We start from the raw sequence: 18,868 nt of genomic DNA, 5'->3' as shown, positions 1-18,868 counted from the left end.
AGTTCGTAGAACATTTCAAAAAGGAAATGGAGCAAATCGTTGCATCCTGTGAAAAATAACACAAGTATGAAGATCTAATGTAGAATTTTTTGCTGCATTAGGCGAATGCTCGCTTCGATGTACTCCCTCCATTCCGATTTACTCGTCGTGGTTTTAGTTCAAATTTGAACTAAAACCACCACAAGTAAATCAGAACGGAGGGAATAGCACACAGATGTCGAAGTTAGAAAAAAAATGTACGTACAAGCAAACTGGAGGAGCGAGTGGGCTTGGGCTCACGAGAGAGCAACCTCCTAGTAGCTCCAAAAGAAATGTTTGTAGAACCGCAAATTGTTCAAATGTACTCCCTCCGTTCACAATATAATATATTTTGAATATTTTCATATGAACTACATACAAACAGAAATGTGTAAACAAACACGCTAAAACATGTGTTTATATATCCGATTAAGAAATAAGTTCAAGCATCTTATATTTGTGAAAGAAGGGAGTATTTCTTAATTCTTATGCTTTAAAAATCTAGCCGTAAGAACTGAGCTAAGGCACAATACAAACAAACAAAATGACTAGAAAAAAAGACGAAAAAAGGAGTTCAAGCCTGCTGCCGATCTTTCAAAATATATACATAATTGAGGAAAATAATTACAGTACTAACTAATACTCCCCCCCGTCCCACAATTCTTGTCGCAGAAATGAATGTATCTAGACGTATTTCTAGTTGGGAACATTTTGTTTTTGCCAATTTTGTTTTTGGTTCTAGATACATCCATTTCTGATACAAGTAATTCAAGGCGGATGGAGTAGTAAGACAGTCAGCACCACCAACATGTTTTCACAGTGCATAAAAAAATGTGTTCAGCGGGGTCCAGTGGTTAGGGCCATTGCCACAAGAGTTACACATCTCTGCATATCTTGTGCAGCCGGAACATGTCCTGCAATGGGCTTTCGCTCACTTTGAATGAAACTTCCTGCTAACAGACTCGTAGGTTGGGACATTAGTAACTGCAAGACAAACATTTTTGGTAAACCACAAGACCACGATCGCAACAATGTTGCGCAATCTACTTGAGGGCAAAAAATGTAAAGAAGAACGATGTGCTTAGTAAGAACATACCATCACCCCATGATGCCATCGTAAGGGGTGTAGAAATAATGTTCTTGGCAGTTGAAGAAATGTCATTCAGAGTAATTGCTTCGACATCGTTCAAGAATTTCTCGATGGGTTTCCTGCAATGTCATGAAAGCTGAATCACTGAGGTTCAGAATCAAGGAAAAAGTTGAAATGGTACTTTATAGCCATATGAGAGCTATCAAGTGCTGGCTAGGTAACAAAAAGATGTGGACAATGCTTGTCCTGCAATAGCTCCGGCACCTGAGATTAGCATAGCAAAACAGTGATATTTATCTGAAAACTCCCTCTGTCCCACAATATAGTATGCATTGGTTTGCGCAAAAGTCAAGCTTCACAAACTTTGACCAAGTTTATACAGCAAAGTATTTTACTCCCTCCGTTTCTAAATATAAGACCTTTTAGAGATTTCAATGTGGATTACATACGGATGTATATAGATGTATTTTAGAGTGTAGATTCACTCATTTTGCTCCGTATGTAGTCAATATTGGGACCTCTAAAAGGTCTTATATTTAGGAACGGAGGGAGTACATCTATAACACAAAATATATACTATATGAAAATATATTTCATAATGAATCTAAAGAAATTGACTTAGTATTGTAGATGTTCACAACTTTTTCTATAAACTTGGTCAAAGTTGACAAAGTTTGGTTTTGAAAAGATCTAATACACTATTTTGGGACAGAGGGGGTATGTAAATACTGCATGTAATTGCTACAATATGGTCGACGTGTTTATTCACAACAAAAGGAAAAATGATCAATCGCTTGCACAAATAATGCAGCTGCCAGCTAGAATGCAGTAGAAGGTCAATTTCTAGCTAGACTACGGATCAACAACTGGAGGACTCTGATATCATGATTTTCATATGGTGATGTGAAGTTCATTCAGCTTGGGTATAAAGTATAAACTTCTGGACAATCCACAAGATAGATGCAATAACAGCATGAAAATTCCAAAAATGCCCCAACAAGGCTTATCTGAAGCAAAGCATCCTCTGGAAAAGAATAACTGCAAACTGTCCTAGCTCTGGAAAAGAAGCAAAGCCCCTACAGCCACCTCAAACTTGGTTCACCAAGCCATTTCACCCAGATCGAGACTGGAAGTTTCTCGCTAAGTCATGATTATCGTAGCTATTTTCCGTACATGAGCCTAAGGGCAACTCCAACGCGGATCACCTATCGGACATCACTAACAGCCAGCTGGGCGGAGGCCATCCAACTATACCCACAAAATGTCCGCCCCTTGTCAAATGAAGAGAGGAGAGAGAAGGGAGGGAGAGGGGAAAGTGGGTTTGTGGTGGGGTCCGAGGCCAAGTTGGTGGTGTCCACGGACTTCCGGACTCCCCTAGAACTCCCCCCAGTTTGAGGATGGTTTGAGGAATTTCAGACGTCCAGACATTTTGGGCAGATTTGAGGATCCACGTTGGAGATGCCCTAACCAAATTCTGCACTACATGACTTTTTAGTTCCATTTTAGCACAGAATGTTACCTAATCGATCCACCATCAGGACTAATACAGAAAAACTATAACGTGAACTATGAAACCTCCTCATATATTTCATCAAACAAATTAAGAATATCTATTTGAGTTCCAAAACTAGTAAGCATGTTGATTCTTCAGAAAAAAAAATTATAAATTTGGAAAATATTTTCCCCTCAAAAGGGCACTGCAATGTTTACACAAGCACAGATGTAAATGTTGAGAAATACTGTTAAAAGTTCAAACAGAAGAGAAGGTAACATAACATTAACAGTGTTCAAACCAGACCGTAATAACTGCCTAGTTTGGTCAATAGAGTCTATATGATTTCCAAATGATTGAATGCATAGCTAGTGCAAGTGAATGTGAAACATCATGAACACTGGGGAGTTGACTTTAGTAGCTACTCCCTCCGTCCCAAAATATAAGATAATTTTTCACACTATTCATAGTGTCAAAAATGATCTTATGTTTTGGGATGTAGGGAGTAAGTTACAAATGCCTGTCTAGCCATACCTTTCACCATAAGTCATAACCTGCCTCCCAATGTCTTCACATGCAACAGCCTGGAACGAATAATACCAAGTATCAAGTATATAATGCTTCTTCCATTCTTAAATAGACAATATTTTAGAATAAGCAGTCAAAGTTTAGACTTTGATTGCTAATATAATACAACTTCTAAGATTTTTCACATGAAATTGAAATTAGCAGATCATCAATAGAATTTCCATAGCATGCCAATTTATATAAGTTCCATTAACATACAAGTAGAAAAGGCAATGGTCAAATGGGTGTATTTGAGACCATGTGGAATGCCTATTTAGGAACAGAGTGGGGAATGAGTTAAAACTTAAAAGTTTTTCTGAAGGATTCAATTAGGGGTTGAATGCATACTCTTGATTCCAAGTCCATCAAAACTTTACACTTTGCTGCCTGTTTAGCTCGATCAAGCTGTCCTTGTGTAACTAAGTAGAAACACAGAAAAGTGGGAAAATTAATGAGTGGTCAATTTAGTTCTACAGATGATTCGTTACACAGCAGGTATCAAATAAGATGCAAACCATTTCCAGGAGTGGCAACTTCAAGAAGTTCCCCAGCTGCCAAATCCACAGCCTTCGAGGCAAAATCTGGGCTCTGTGATCACAGGACACAAAAGAATGTTAGATTAGATACAATTATATGACAGAAAATAAAAAATAGTAGAATGATGAATCTGTGCATAAGTGTGATACCAGGTCAAGCAATAATTTGTCCATTTGACTGCACCATGAGAATAAGTAAACTACAAAAGGAAAATAAAGAAACGACACCAGCTTGAGTCTGGGCAATTCTTTACTCAACCTTTACACATTATTTGCGTTGTTTGTGTTCTAGGGAGAAGTAGACAGTGAAAACGATTCAAAATGTTGGACAAAATAGTGATAGGATGGACGGGAGGTAAGATAAACAGACATGCCAAATGGCTGAAATTAGGATAGGTTACATGCCTCTTTGGTATGGAGATTATATCGCAACTCTAACTGGATAGCCCCCAGAAAAGTACTAGACAGTTAGCTTTTGTTATCTGCTTATTGCTACTGAAGGCATCAAAAGTTTCCACTCTTCCCCTACTCAAGCTACTTTAGCCTTTATGTTGGCTGGAGGGGCCTTTAGCTGTTTGGCTACGCATCTTTTCTCTAGGTAGGAGCAATAAGTTTCTTTGCCTTAAGCTGTTTCATGTCATGTCGTTTCGTGTAAGACTAATTACCGTATGTCATTAAACCCAGTAATCAGAAATGATAAAACATACCACTTAGCAATGCACACAAATTTACTATTTCTGGGAGATACAAGACATCACAAAGTTTTATTCACATCTTGAATTTCATAGATAAAAAATGACGGATAATTTATGTCTGAGAAGATGCTTACGGTTGTTGCAAGAATTCCAAAAAGACCAGAATAGTTGTAGATATGATTGAAAGCGGAGAATGATTCGATCTGATGGTAGTGGCTTAATATCCGGAGAGCTGTATGTAAAGAGTCGTGTTAAAGTAAAAAAAAAGTAATTAGAGTAATTTAATTTTGAATCATTGGCAGGGATGTAGAATTGAAAGAGATGACATACATAATCGAGAATACAAGCCCTTGCCAACACCGCCAGTACAGAACCAATCACCTCCCCCCATGAGCTTCTGCAGAAAAAAAAACTTATTATTATAGTGGGCAGTGGAAATTGGACACATAGTTCGCTTTTAATATGCAAGCATGATAATCAGTAAACCACACAAAACCTCGAAGAAAAGAAACTGCTCGTCTAGAATTTTGTCCGTAAATAACAGTCACTTAAATATTTGCCAACGTCCACCAATACCTGAAGGACAGTTACAGTAATAGCTGTTTTCTCTTCATACCATCCACCTGGCACTTCAAAAGCAAGAGCAACATGTGTGTTCTGTCGACGGGAGAGAACAAGTAAGAACAATAGAAGTAAATCATAGATACATCACCATGACCAGACAGCGCAAAAGATAGAAAAACAGCACGAACTCACTTGACAGTCTGCTTGACAACGATAGTCTCCTCCCACATAAACTGACTTTGGCTCTTCTGGACGCTTCACAGCAGGAAGATCAGAGAGAAGTGGCTCAGCAATTGAAACTAGCACATCATGCTCAACGCCTGATGCCGCCAGGACCATCCTGGGTGCTGTGTAGTTTTCCTAAATGCCTCAATGCATACAGATGTCAAAGCAAAATCTTTCTAACTAAATAACAGCACAGATGAATAGATGACAGATTAAAGGATCTTACAGCAATGAATTCCTTAAGAATGCTACTGTCCAATTTATGTATGGCAGGCTCTGGTGCTATCAAGGGATTTGCCAGTGCCCCAGTATAGCCAGCAGAATGGAGAGCCTCTAAAAGTAAACCTTGAGGATTAGCAGAAAATTCAGCTATTTCAGCTTTGATCTCCTCCAGCTGTAAGACAACAAGACATTAATACAATGAAGGGTAAACCTGGAGCGCTTACCTTTAAATGATGGAATACCTGCTCTTTAACCTCCCAATCAAGAAATGTTGGGTTTCTCACACTATCAATAAGCACTTCAACCATATCAGGTACATAGGCCCTGAATGCATCATAGGTATAGCACATTTGTTCACGAGTAGCTATCGCAGAGACATTCCCTCCAATGGACTCTACCTCGCGTACTAGCCGCAAATGACTCCTGTTTGTGGTGCTCTTGAATGACATTCTCTCCAGTAGATGCGATGCTCCAGATGAACCAGGTGTTTCATACATAGAACCACAATCAATATACAATCCCACTGTTGCTGCTGGACTCTGCAGTTAAGTCCCTATAAATTACTCCCATGTAGATATTAAGAAAAAGGAACATACTGAAACATCTGCAGGCACATAGTGATTGTAGCGACCCGACCCGAATGGATCAAGTCTCTGTGCTTAAGTGTCATCCCTGGATCGGTATGCTGACACACACAGTACTCGAGGATTTATAACAGAGGTAAATCACATGTATAAAGTAACGTAAATACTATTACCTCAATCCAAATAGCGGAAGTAACAAGGTTGTGGATTCCCATCAACACCAACGGCAAAGTTGAGTGTAGAAATCGTAACCCTAACGTATCACTTACTCGTCGTAAGAATCCTGCAACATGAAACGTTGCAGCCCGAAAACGGGTCAGCACATGGAATATGCTGGCAAATTCACACCATAGAGAAATGATGAACAAAGGCTATCACTACATGCATATATGGCTGGTGGAAAAGCTCTATGGTTATAATGTTTTTGCGAAAAGCCAATTTTTCCCTACTGCAAAGGAATAAATTTTATTTAACTATCATGGTGGTTGTGAAACATTGAGATGGTTGACAGCATCTCAATCCCAATTAAGTATCATCATTAACCCAACAATATTAATTAAAGTAACATGATGAGATCAACGGGATAATCCAAGAACTAGATACTCAAGATGTCTATAACCGGGGGCACGGCTAATCATGATTAGTTTGTACACTCTGCAGAGGTTTGTGCACTTTTCCCACAAGACTCGATCGCCTCCGCTGGATTCTCGCACTACATGATGTTTGAGAAACGGATGACCGAGACATAGTCTTTCAGAAGCGTTTGCACCTTACGATGTGATAGACCGTACCACCTACATCCCCTACATCTGCTAGTCTACCACTGTAAGAGTTCACACAACTTAATCAACTATGCTAGAGCCCATAATAGCTTGCGGCTGCACACGGAAGTTTCTAGCATGAATAATCTCATGATCCCTTTGAACCTGGGTGGCGGTCCAAAAGAAAACAGGCAATCCTGGAATACCCAGGTACCTCAATCCACCCAGATGTGAGTTTTAGTTGCCACCTTAAGTAAACCATTAATTAACAATCTCACATCTGTAGTGAATATCTCTCAAACCCAATCCACGTCTACAAGCATAGCATAGCAATATAGGCAAACGTAGAAGTAACTCCCAAGGGTTTGATAATAAAACAGGTGATAGGTACTACCTCATCTACTTCCCAATTCCCACAGTTTAATTAGATCCTAACCATGCAATGTTTGAGGATTGATCTAATGCAATAAAACTGGGTAGTAAAAGAGGTATGATCAAAGTGTTACTTGCCTGCAATGTTGATGAAGATGATTCGCACTCAATACTCTGGATAGATCTACTCGTCACACTCCGGTCAATCTATCGTAAGCAAGCAATGGTAACCACACATAAGCAATCACTCAAAAGATTAGAAAGAACGAGGAAAACAATTCGGAAAACTTCAAAACCAAGCAAATAACTCTTGCAACATAAAACAATTTCTAACAGTACCAAAATTAGATAAATTTGCCCTTATCAGAAAGTTTAAGTCAAGAGCTTCGCTTTGCAAAAAGAATCAACTCAAACGGAGTTACGGAACTTAAGTTATGAACAAAAGAAGTTTGAATATGAATTTGAACAAATTTCGAAATTTGAAAATTTCAAAAAGTTGACGTGACAGGTTAACTGGATAGGTGAAAACAAGACGAAACTATAGGCGTTGGGTTCATCTAATTTGGATGAACGAGTAAAAAGTTATGGCTATTTGAAAAATCAGGGCCAAGCTGTTTTGCAGAAGAAAAATAGCTACGGCTAAAAAAAAAATTAGGTCTAACGCATAAATACAGAGAACGAACAAATATACCTAAAAGACGACTTCGAAGTGAGGAGACAACTTCCAAAAGTCCCGCCGAAGAGGAGAAATATATTTTTCTTTAAGGAATCTAGTCAAACCAAAATTTTGATTTAACCCGAATCGGATGATTTTTGGAGGCTCTATGGTTCTATATTTATTGGTGGAAAAAAGGCTTAAAGGTCAAAGGCTAGGCAATGTGGGACTAAACGTAGACGAAAAACAAAAAAAGAAGAGAAAAGCGCATGGGCCTAAAGCTTCGGCCGGCCGCGCGCGTGCGTGCGGCAGTTTTTTTTTCAAACACTAAAAGAAGGAAAAAAATTAAGAAAAAGATTTTTTTTTCTGCATACATAACCAAAAAAACAACATGGGCCGGCATGGGTGCACTGTGCACGTAGGCAACGGATAAAATTTGGGCGGCACGTACAGTTTTTTTTATTAGAAACAGAAAGAAAACTGTATAACGAAAACAAAAATAAAATTGTACATAGGCATATTATATATCAAAATTTTCAGAAAAAGATTTCCTACAGCATGGGCATTTTTCTAGCATTAAATAAAATCCACAAAAATTCAAATAAATCAAAGAGTGCTACTGCTCTACTAAAATCCAATAAAATCATTTTCAAAATACCAAAATTAATTCAAATTTATTTCTCTCCAATTTTCTGTTGTAGGGAATCATGTTACCCTATTTTCAATATATTTTTATTTTGGAGAAAAATAATTTGAATAAAACCCAAATTGAAAATAATTTCCAAAAGGACTTTAAATTAGATCCTTTTAAACTTCCAACTCATATTTCATATGTTTTGAAGAAGTCATTTTATCTTCTCTCATGAAAATCATTGAGTTGCTTGAAGTTTCTGAATTGGAAATATTTTCAAATGATATTTAAATATTTTCAACACCCCTTTTCATTTAAATAAATGGAAGAAGTCATGTCATCTTCTCTCGAGGGTTTTGTGATGAAAAGAATTTGAATTCATGGAGATCATAAAAGCAAAATGAAAGTTTGGGAAAGTCCTTTTATTCCCTCTCATTTAACTTTCAAAAGATTTCGAATTCACTCACTTTCAGTCAATCAATCACACAACAATCCAACAAACAATCAAATCTATCTATTTATTATAACATTCCAAAATTTAGAATTTTGGGATGTTACAGTGATACCGTTGATGTTTCTGAAGCAATTTTGAGGCCATTCGGGAGAGAGGTAACTTTTGCCTTGGCTGGCTCTACAAAGTCTGGTAGTGGTGGAGGAATGGTGATGCCTGGGAGAGGGACATCAAGAGTTGGAAACTGGGTTGGCTTGCCACCAAGAAGCCAACCAAATAAACCACCAGAAGACTGCTTCACAACACTTGTACTAGCAAACCTACTAGAACCATGTTGCTGCAAGCACAAAAAGAAAAGAAAATGTGCGGCGGCGAGAACATCAGGTAACATCACTAAAACTCTAAAAGTAAAGGTTGAAAACTGAGAAGCTTGAACATGAAACCAACTTGTGTGCAAAATACATAAGTTAAAGGCAGGCAACACTGAAAATAAAAAGCAATAGGACCAAATTGCAAACCAAAACCCACCACATGTAAATCTGAAGTAACAAATTGGTGGCTAAGTAACATATATCACTCCTTGAGTTTCAACTACAATATATTGTCGATGCTCTAAGTATGATCTAATCTTACAACTTTACGTGTGAGGAAGTGTACCAGAATAAGTAATGGACACAAGGACATGATGTTCATACAGGTTTAGACCTCCTTAAAAATGATAACAAAGTTACTCGTGTGTTTTTTATATTGGACATGTTACAAAGGAGGTGATGCTTGACTAGTTAGAGGGAAAGACGTGAACAAGTGTGTAATGTCGAACGGGATACGAAATGAGGTGACATGGGAATTGTTTGTCTAATAACATATAATCATTGAATGGGCACAGTTCCTTGGTATGAAGAGACACACATTGGATCACAAGGAACAACAAACTAGGGTGGTTCTTGTCAGAGACTCTGATGATGGTGCCTCTAAATGACAATTGTTTGACAGTGCCCACGCACATTGATGAGTGTGTACGACTTATGGCACTTGGTAATGTGAGTTGGTTAGGCACATGCTGTCTATGGCAGACAGATGGAGGTATGGATTGTGCCTATCTGCTGGACCCAATTTAGCCTTAAGGCTAATAATGACAAAGTAAATAACCAAAATGTATATGATGCCATATCGCCAACTACATTTTAAGCATTTTATACAGTAATCACAGATTCATGATATCGATGCGCCAGAGATCTATTTTTGTGTTTATGTAGCACAGATTCATAGTATCGAAACCGTATCACTTTTTTGTATTTTCACTGAGCTATAACACAGCCTAGCCCAACATAAGTAGTACCAGCTCCAATACTGAAATCACATCCTGCAGATCGTGGTTCTAATTGGAGTGTGGATCAAATAAAACGGTATTTACATCACCTCAGAAATTTGTCTAGCTCGGTGTCTGTCAGAAATCACCCGACTTCTACTATCAGCATCCCTTCTCTAATCGAGGGATAACGAGCACAGCACATCACCCGCAGCAAACCCCATGCGTATACACTCTAGCCCCCGTTTCTAAGTGATGGAATTGGAAGCTAGACCAATCGAACATGTAAACAACGGCATATGAATCGGCAGCAACTCCATAAGCACCAGCCGACCAATCAGCTCGTCTGTCTGACGAACGCTGACGGTTTGCTGCGGGGCGGGCAGAGGGGGGAAGAGGGTACCTTGAGAGCGCGGAGGTGGCTGCCGGCGATCCGGTACATGGCTGCCGCCGCCGCGGCCCGGGAGCTCCGAGGGCGGGGACTGGCGACAGGGAGGGAGAAGAGGGGAGGGCCGCCGAGGAGCTGAGGGCTCTGTGTTCGTGCACGACGAGAGCGTGCGTCGGTTGAGTGAGTCTGGCCGGGTCGTGGGCCGTAGTTTTGAGAATGAGCAGGCTATTCCGGACCTGCATACAATCAGCCCACCGTGCTTATCGTGAGCGAATCCGCGATACAATCGGCCCATGGCGGCTCTACTCTCTGCCGCGAGGATATTTTTTTGGAAAGATCGGATGATTCGGATCCAGCTAGTCGACCATGTTGTTCGAAAAGAATAAGGGAAAAAACTTGCCGACCACCGGTCACCCGAGTCAAACAGTGCGTCGGACCCACCAGAGTCACAGGGGCCACACACACCATGATCGCTCGCGAGGACCTGAGCCGCCACGGGCCCACACACAGCATCACGCAACAGTAGGATGCGTCCAACGGGCACCGCCCACGTGGAGCCCACGGCAAAGCTGGAAACGGGCGGACGGCCGGCCGGCGTGGCGAGGGGGCAGCGCAGCAGGACGCACGCGTACGAGTCGCGTGATACACACCGCTGACGACGCCAGCTCGGCGCGGTCCACTCGTTCCGCTGGCTCCAAAACCTCGGCCGTTTTCCCTCTCGCGGACGCGGGAAATCTCGCGGCCGGGCGTTTCGGGTGACCGGGCGGTTTTACCTGGAATTATTGGTGCGCGATTAGGCAGTTTTTCATCCGTACCCTTCAGTTCTGTGTGATTATCTTCGCGCACCTCTCCGTTTACAAGGTAGCTTTCGAACTGGTCTTTATTTTCTTATACACTTTTGAGCCACTCTTTTATTGTCAGGTTAGCAGTATGGTCTTCCTGAGCGCCTTGTGTAAGCTGTCAGGCAATGTCATGATCCGTTCTGTGATGCCAACTTTACATCCTTTTGCACGCTTCTATGGCTCAGTTGATGGGGGATTATCTAGGTCAAATGCACGTCGTTGTCACCAACAACCTTGCCTTGTTCCTCGCCGATGTGTAAAATTTTATATGTTTTCGTGGATGTGTTATTCTTGACCCGTGCTGTCCAATCAACCTATGGCTGGTGAATTATCCTTACTTCATTTATCTTTGGCAAAGAAATTGTCACCCGATTAAAATCATAAAAGCTTGCTATCAGCATTCAAACCAAGAATTAGTTATAAGAAGATTGCTTGCTTACTATGTCCAATCCCTTTGCACTTTTTTTTATTTATAAAAGCACCATTTCTCGTTTAATAGGCTAATGGCTCCTTCCATGAGTAAACATTCTTCAAGAGTTTCGCTCCAGACTACATTATGCATCTAATCGCTCCGTGGCAAATGAATTAGCATTATATGAAAATATTAACATATTTTTATAAGGGTTATGTCTTTTTAGAGTATACACATCATACATGGAGTCGTGAAGAAAAGCTTTGAAGATTTGTTGCACCTACTCCCAAGCATGGAAAGGAGGTCGCTCAGAAGGAAAAAGGAAAATGATGAAACCGCACAATTACTCGACTGTCAAGGGACCTGGCGAGATAAACGCACCCACGTTTTGTCCACCAATGAATCCCATGCCACCAACCAGCAAACAACCCACCCAAAACCCGGATCCGATTCAGCAGACTCGCCACCTGTTTTCGCCCCCGCAGTCTTCTCCTGAGGTTTTGCCCCCACACTCTTCCCATTTCTCGCGTCTCCTCTGGCCACCACGAGGAGCAGAGTCCGAGCCGCAACGCCACGCCTCTCGATCCACGAATCTCCCCTCTCAAATCCCCCGCGGATCTGCTGGTTCCGTGAGGGTTAGGAGCGCGCCGGAGCCTGGAGGCGTCGAGCTGTTTCGGGAGGGAAGGGGAGGGGAGGGGAGGCGCATGAGGATTCGCGAGCTGGGGGACGGCGACGGGAGGCCGGTGGAGGGGGAGGAGCAGGAGGAGGCCTGGGCAGGCGGCGGCGAGGTCGTGCGGCTGAGGGCCAAGCGCGCGCTCGTCGGCGCCGGCGCCAGGGTGCTCTTCTACCCGACGCTTCTCTACAACGTGCTGCGCAACCAATTCGAGGCCGAGTTCCGGTGGTGGGACCGCGTCGACCAGGTGCTGACCCTGCCTTTAAGCAAATCTCGTGATTACTTTGTTTCGGATTATAGGCCCATAGTGTATGCCTATGGAGTAGTATTGACTGATTCTTGTTCGATAAATTGGTTCACTTGGCCTCCATAAGATTGGACGATAGGGCGACTTTTTTAAACTGGTGATGAAGGGTGTGATTTTGGGCACCAGTTTTTCATCAGGGTTTTTTCGGTTCCATCTACACTGGGGGCCTCTATATAAGGGTTACATCTGGTTCCATGATTGCATCTGACGCAGTGACTCTCCACAGTTAGTTTTGTCCAGAATTGCTGCTTTCTTCTTCTTCTTTTTTGTGCGTGAGAGTATTTCTTGTAGTTGACGTTCGGCTGTTGGAAAAGGCATGGCTGTTGTGAGCGGTGATTGTTGTTGTGTCTGGTCATTTCAGGCTCCATTTTCCAGTGCAATACATTTGAGCACTTTTTCTTCAGTATCTATGTTACTATAGCTTGTTCTTCTGTATGATTGTCTTTTGGTCTTCCATTTGGCACTGGCGGGTGAACATGTTTACATGCCTAGGACCACAGAATCCTTCTGTTGATTAGGTGGTGAAAGGACGCATTCATCCCTAGATAGCATACCTTGATTGCTGTTGTTAGGTGTTGTGATTTTTGCTTTGCACAATTTAGCATTTCGGTGTATAAGACTGTGACGTGTCTCTGATATAAAGATTTCATCATCTAATTTGTCCAACCTCCATCTGCAGTGTATTTTGCTAGGAGCTGTTCCTTTCCCTAGTGATGTTCCACGTCTGAAGCAACTTGGAGTTCAGGGAGTTGTAACATTGAATGAGCCTTATGAGACTCTGGTACCAATGTCCTTGTACCAGGTAAATTTTACATTACTTGATTTCATTGTTGCGTGATTTCGTTTGTATTTTGAGTTTTGAATTAATAAGTGCAATTCCATCCATAGTGTGGTCGATTCACAGACATGCCCCATCAGTCTACTGTGCTTTTCTAATTAGCGAAACAAATATGTACTGATGAGTAACACACCTTCTTTTTCCAGACCCATGGGATCGATCACCTTGTGATTGCCACAAGAGACTACCTGTTTGCACCATCCCTCGAAGATATTTGTCGAGCCATCGATTTTATCCACCGTAAGCTCATGCCATTTCTTAGATGCAAGTGATAAATCATTAAAACTGCATATCAATTCTCCTGGTGTTATGGAGTGTTTTTCTCCTGCAATTAAGAAATTGATTTAGATTTGGGATGCAAGGAATGGAAATGATAGCTTGCGGTCAACTGTACTGAACCAAGTATTGTGTACATTGTCTGTTAGGTCGTCAGTATCTGATGGAGTAGGTATAACAATATATAGGTTGCGACACTATCTTTTAATGCAAACCCCCTTCCCAGCAGCAGGATGAAGGGTTTGTTTGCTGTCGCTGCGGATGACATCATGCATGACAGTAAGTGGAATGGGCTATATAAATGCCTATGACAAAGAAACTGAGACCCTGTTATAAAAGTCGGCCATTTATGTAGACAAGGATAGTACACTACGTTCTCAACACTACACTTTACTGGTAAACTATCAAGGAACTACATTTAACAAGTAATTTCACAAACCACACTTATCAGAGTCACAACGGAACTGGCAGGTTTGCCCTCACCCATCAGAGTCACAAGCGTAAGTGTCCATGAACATGAAGAAGTTGCACCTATCCCAATTCATGATGATGTAGCTGACGGGTGTGACACACCGTTGTTTTTTGTTGAAATTCCAAAGAATCGCTTTCTGGACACTGATACAGAAATGGGGTGATTCTTTAGACTATTTCTAAATGTGTAGTTCCTTGATAATATGTAAAAAAAACGTCTAGTACTAAAAAAATTGCCCATTGTGATTTTTTTTCCTGCTGCTGCTGCTGTTGTTGTTACTAGAGCTTGTTCTGCTTTCCAGTTCTCTTGTTTTAATGCCGAATTCTGAACTCAATGATGAGCTGTCTTCTGAACGTTTTCAAACAGCAATGCCTATCTGAATTGTATGTAAGATGTAACTATGTAGTATCTTCAAGCTTCCTTGACAGCTGCCCTGTTGACCAAGGATGGTCTGATCCCAATTTACTAATTTAGTACACTTGTGCCTTGGCATTAGCAATAACAAATGTCCATTGAGTTTGGTTTGGATGTGAAAGAAATAAAGATCAAATATTTGTTTTGGTTAAATTTAAATAGGTCTCAAATGGGTAGAAGTTAATGCATAGTTACCTGTTTTTCAGGTAATGCATCACAAGGTGGCACTACTTATGTTCACTGTAAAGCTGGAAGAGGACGAAGCACCACTATTGTTTTGTGCTATTTGGTAAGATAAGCTGCATACATTTCAAACTGAATGTTATAAATCCCATTCAGTTGCTGATGACAGCTTATCATCTTCCTTGTCTTCAGATCAAATATAGGAGCATGACTCCTGAAGCAGCTTTGGATCATGTACGATCCATTAGGCCCCGAGTGCTTTTGGCACCGTCACAGTGGCAGGTATAAGGACTGTTGTATTTGTGTTCTATACAAGTGGACGCTATTGCTATTCAATCATGCATCTGCTAAGCTGCTTTTGCCAATGACACAATTTTGTAGGCTGTTATCGTATTTAGCACTCTCACCACCGGACGTCTTCCAGTACGGAGTACAAACCTAAACTGTTATCTAGAAGGCACCAAAGCCTCCATTCCTGACAGAGATATCGAGGACTGCACTATGGAGTTTGATTACGATGATGGCGGTTTACCTCTTTGTCAAGTTATGGTACCGAGGCCAAGCAGTCCGACTGGGTGTGTCGATGCAGTGTTCATAACAGAAGCAGATCTGGAGGGCTACGATGCATACGTTGATACTGGGAAGGATGTTGTGTCATTTGAAGTAGTAGCCAGTCGCAAACCCATTATGAGGAGACTATCGTGCCTCTTTGGATCATTGAAAGTTACCAGCAACTGTGAACCAGCCCCAAGCCGGTTTACCGAGGTTCGCGCCTGCTAGGTAGGCCTGCTACTGGCTTTGCGCAATTTTCAACATGTTGTGAGTCAAGATACGTGATACTCCCTCTGTAAAGAAATATAAGATCTAAATGCTCTTATATTTCTTTACGGTGGGAGTACATTAGTAGATAGGCAGGCAGTCAGCCAGTCAGGCATCGTAGAAACACATGTTTCTACAGCCACGGCAAACGCCACCGGGAAGAAGCTTTGTGTGCATAGGGAGATGGAGAGTCTAGAGTTGTGAATGTGCCGATTGCCTTTTTTTCACTCGGAAACATGTGGTTTGATTTCACCATTGTTCTTTGGAATAAAAAGCTGATCATGTTTGGTGTAAGTATATTTCTGTTAGTTCATATCTTTTGGAATAAAATGATGTTGAAAAACGTTCGTATATTATTATGGGATGGAGGCAGTAGTTTATTGCTCTCCTCTTATGGTGAATCTGGTCACTTCAGTCAGGCTTAGTCCATTGGAAAGAAATGCCTCCTCCAAAGGCCACTGTTGATTTTTTCATGAGTTTATACTGTATGAAGTCACTGGCGCTAGCAAGAAAAAGAAATTATAGCATTGAACCGGAAGATGCTTCAACCTTCGTGCTCATCCACTTCCACAAAACTACCCTCGTGCCCATCCTCTACCCCACCTCTAGCCAGCGCATTCCTTCAACCTTCGGGTGCGACCTATCCTCCTTCCCTTGAATCTATCTAGGTCTCCCTCAACCACGCGCACCTCCCTTCCTCGGCTTTTGAACCTATCATCAAGCGCTTCCTAAAATATCTCACCGAATGGGCAGCACAAAACTTCTCTTTCATGGAGCAAGACTTGCTCTCATCTCCTCCACTCTTGACGTCCTCGCCACTTATTTCATGTCTGTTTCTAGGCTCCCTGAGAAGATCATTAAAATGCTAGCCGCGGTTCGTAGATCCTTCTTCCGGGCTCCGACGCAAAGTGTCTTATTGCTTGGAAAAATATATGCAGGCCTAAAAATGCTGGTGGTCTAGGCATCAAAAACCTAATTCTCCAAAACAACTGCCTCATGAAATTTGCCTTCAAACTTCCCCAAAAAATTAGACTTGCCTTGCCTTGGGTTAACTGGTTCTTCTAGTACCACTCTCTTGACTTTGCTAACAAACCTAACAACCCGTCCTTCCTCTGGAAAATTATAAATCATCAACTTTGTCCCCTTCAAAAAATATCCTTCGTCCTTACTAATAGTGGTTCCTCCACCTTTTTTCGGCTCGACCCTTGGCTTCTCCCTACTCCTTTCATTGACACTTATCCCCACATTTTCTCTCACTCCGCTTCCCTCTCTGTCTTGGTATCTCATGTCATGCTTGCTGGTTTACAAGCTACTCTGCGGAATTGCCCAACCAATGTTGCTTCTGTCGAGCTTGCATCTGTTTTGTCTTTGTTGCACGATGTCACCGCCAGCGACATGCCTGACGATAGGTTCCTCACCCACAGCTCCTCGTTCTCCTTGAGGTGCGCCTACTCGTTTCTCTCCTCCGACCACGAGATCGACCTCAACCGGGTACATTTGGAGCCCCAAGGCTCCTATCAAGGTTAAGATATTCGGCTGGCTTCTCCGTCGTGACAGGCTGAGCACGATGGCGAATCTACTCCGCAAGTCCATCTCTCCGGACTCTTCCTGTCCCCCGTATGGTCTCACACTGGAGGATGCATCGGACCTCGCCATTCTTTGCCCATGCGCGGCTCAGGTTTGGTCCCTCTTGGGCCTTCAGTCACCTCTCTCCATCGACCTCGTCTAGGATACGCCAACGCCGGTTGGCCTCGACTTCAATATTTGGCCCACCGTCGCTCTCGCCATCCTCTGGAAGCTTTGGGACTCCAGGAATGCTCGTGTCTTTCACAACGAGCTACACTCACCCCTAGATACCCTTCAAAACATCGTTTCGGACTTCACTCTTTGGCCCTTTAGATTTAAGGACCATGTAAGTATGGAGGTTGCCATGTCTTGCGCCTATACCTCTCCTCTCAATGTAATCTATGATGTAACTTGCCTTTTGGGCCTTTGAGTAATATATTCAGGCAGGGACCCTCTCCCCCATGGTGATTGTTCAAAAAGAAAAGGAAAGATGCCCGTTTATGAGTTCACTAGGGGACCAGAGTCAAAGATTTTGGTTCCCCCTCTATCGTGGCCTCACCACTAATGAACTAGGTTGCCTTGTCAATGGACGACACCTTCCCCGTGTAGGATGGGATAGCGACAACGGGTATGATCCCGAGGAGACACTACTGTAGTATTATTTCGTAGCTTACCGATTCCACCATAATGATGCGCTTGAAGCGGACATTCACGCATTGATGTGAGGCATGGTGTTGGTTCTGCAATACTTTGTATCGTTCAGTCAAACTCTTCAAAGGCTTTGGCGACATTATATGGCACTGCTTAGCTCGCTCAACCTATGAACACCTGGTTGCTAAGATTAAATCTCGTTGATGTTGGACTGGGGTTATTCCACACAAGATTAGACACGAGCAAAATAGGGTAACAGATTGACACGCGTTGTAAAGTTGAACCGAGTGTAGCATTATTGCATGACTGTAGAGAGGGTCACCTTATATTTTTTTGAGGGGTAATGTCGCCGCTTTATTTAACTAAGTGAAGCTCGAAATGTCATCCGAAATTACATCCAAAATGCAGTCTGGGGGAACCCCCAACCAAACCTTACACAGTTCATCTCCTACTCCTACTTTCGCTAATTTATGCACGACAACATTAGCGGTGCGTCTAACCCAAGTCACCTTGAAATCATTCTTCGTCGCTAGCAACTGTTTTATTTACTATATCCAAGGTCCAGCCCCTGAATAATTGATGCCCTTCTGGTTGATCATTTGCACCACCGGCAAACAGTCCAACTCCAAATGGGCATTCTGTGCATTGATCTCCTCTGCTACCTGCAAAGCTCTCTTGCAAGCCAAGATCTCAACAGCTTCTGGATCCACAATGTGCGGAAAATAATGGCTTACTAAGGCCAGAAACGCCCCATTGTGGTCCCTCAGTACCGCACCTCCACCAGCCTTGCCTCCCCCTTTGTGTACAGCACCATCGGAGTTGATCTTCACCCATCCTTCCTCAGGTACCTCCCAC

At 42.2% G+C, this 18,868-nt stretch overlaps 2 protein-coding genes across 7 annotated transcripts; one reads left to right on the top strand and one right to left on the bottom strand.

The window, feature by feature from the left end:
• Window positions 1-577: 577 nt before the first annotated feature.
• Window positions 578-10,899, bottom strand: LOC109762551 (mitochondrial-processing peptidase subunit alpha). Of its 6 annotated transcripts, none has more exons than XM_073510654.1 (14): window positions 10,576-10,706; window positions 7,265-7,333; window positions 6,167-6,276; window positions 5,652-5,948; window positions 5,414-5,581; window positions 5,155-5,322; window positions 4,975-5,055; window positions 4,729-4,795; window positions 4,533-4,630; window positions 3,683-3,755; window positions 3,516-3,586; window positions 3,135-3,184; window positions 1,115-1,227; window positions 578-1,002 (listed from the first exon to the last, which is right to left on the bottom strand). In XM_073510654.1, exons 3-14 carry the CDS (start codon window positions 6,206-6,208, stop codon window positions 950-952), a joined length of 1,281 nt encoding a protein of 426 aa, XP_073366755.1. In that variant the 5' UTR covers window positions 6,209-6,276; window positions 7,265-7,333; window positions 10,576-10,706; the 3' UTR covers window positions 578-949. The 6 variants fall into 6 exon arrangements, 5 of the variants coding, with proteins under 5 accessions (XP_073366755.1, XP_073366756.1, XP_020177007.1 ...); XM_073510655.1 differs by having other exon boundaries at window positions 7,265-9,200; window positions 10,576-10,643; XM_020321418.4 differs by lacking the exons at window positions 6,167-6,276; window positions 7,265-7,333 and adding an exon at window positions 8,979-9,200 and having other exon boundaries at window positions 10,576-10,899.
• Window positions 10,900-12,219: 1,320 nt separating this feature from the next.
• On the top strand, window positions 12,220-16,090 carry LOC109762552 (phosphatidylglycerophosphate phosphatase PTPMT1). The gene is made up of 6 exons (XM_020321421.4): window positions 12,220-12,734; window positions 13,474-13,596; window positions 13,779-13,872; window positions 15,001-15,083; window positions 15,170-15,259; window positions 15,359-16,090. The coding sequence occupies exons 1-6, from the start codon at window positions 12,222-12,224 to the stop codon at window positions 15,755-15,757; spliced, it is 1,302 nt and encodes a 433-aa protein (XP_020177010.2). The 5' UTR covers window positions 12,220-12,221; the 3' UTR covers window positions 15,758-16,090.
• The last annotated feature ends 2,778 nt before the right edge of the window (window positions 16,091-18,868 follow it).

This window comes from Aegilops tauschii, chromosome 3 (assembly GCF_002575655.3).
Source record: "Aegilops tauschii subsp. strangulata cultivar AL8/78 chromosome 3, Aet v6.0, whole genome shotgun sequence".
In the NCBI taxonomy this organism is placed as follows: domain Eukaryota; kingdom Viridiplantae; phylum Streptophyta; class Magnoliopsida; order Poales; family Poaceae; genus Aegilops; species Aegilops tauschii.
The sequence above is the reverse complement of the archived record's forward strand: the minus strand, read 5'-3'. Positions and strand labels throughout refer to the sequence as shown.

What these genes read in the sequence shown, in the direction of transcription:
- LOC109762552 (XM_020321421.4), top strand. Translation starts at nt 12,222, where the DNA reads ATGCCACCAACCAGCAAACAACCCACCCAAAACCCGGATCCGATTCAG. An exon ending in GGTGGGACCGCGTCGACCAG is followed by an intron (nt 12,735 to 13,473) that starts GTGCTGACCCTG and finishes CTCCATCTGCAG; the next exon opens with TGTATTTTGCTAGGAGCTGT. An exon ending in TACCAATGTCCTTGTACCAG is followed by an intron (nt 13,597 to 13,778) that starts GTAAATTTTACA and finishes TTCTTTTTCCAG; the next exon opens with ACCCATGGGATCGATCACCT.
- LOC109762551 (XM_020321419.4), bottom strand. Translation starts at nt 10,855, where the DNA reads ATGGGCCGATTGTATCGCGGATTCGCTCACGATAAGCACGGTGGGCTG. An exon ending in TTCTTAAGGAATTCATTGCT is followed by an intron (nt 5,323 to 5,413) that starts GTAAGATCCTTT and finishes TGAGGCATTTAG; the next exon opens with GAAAACTACACAGCACCCAG. An exon ending in GGGCTTGTATTCTCGATTAT is followed by an intron (nt 4,631 to 4,728) that starts GTATGTCATCTC and finishes CTTTACATACAG; the next exon opens with CTCTCCGGATATTAAGCCAC.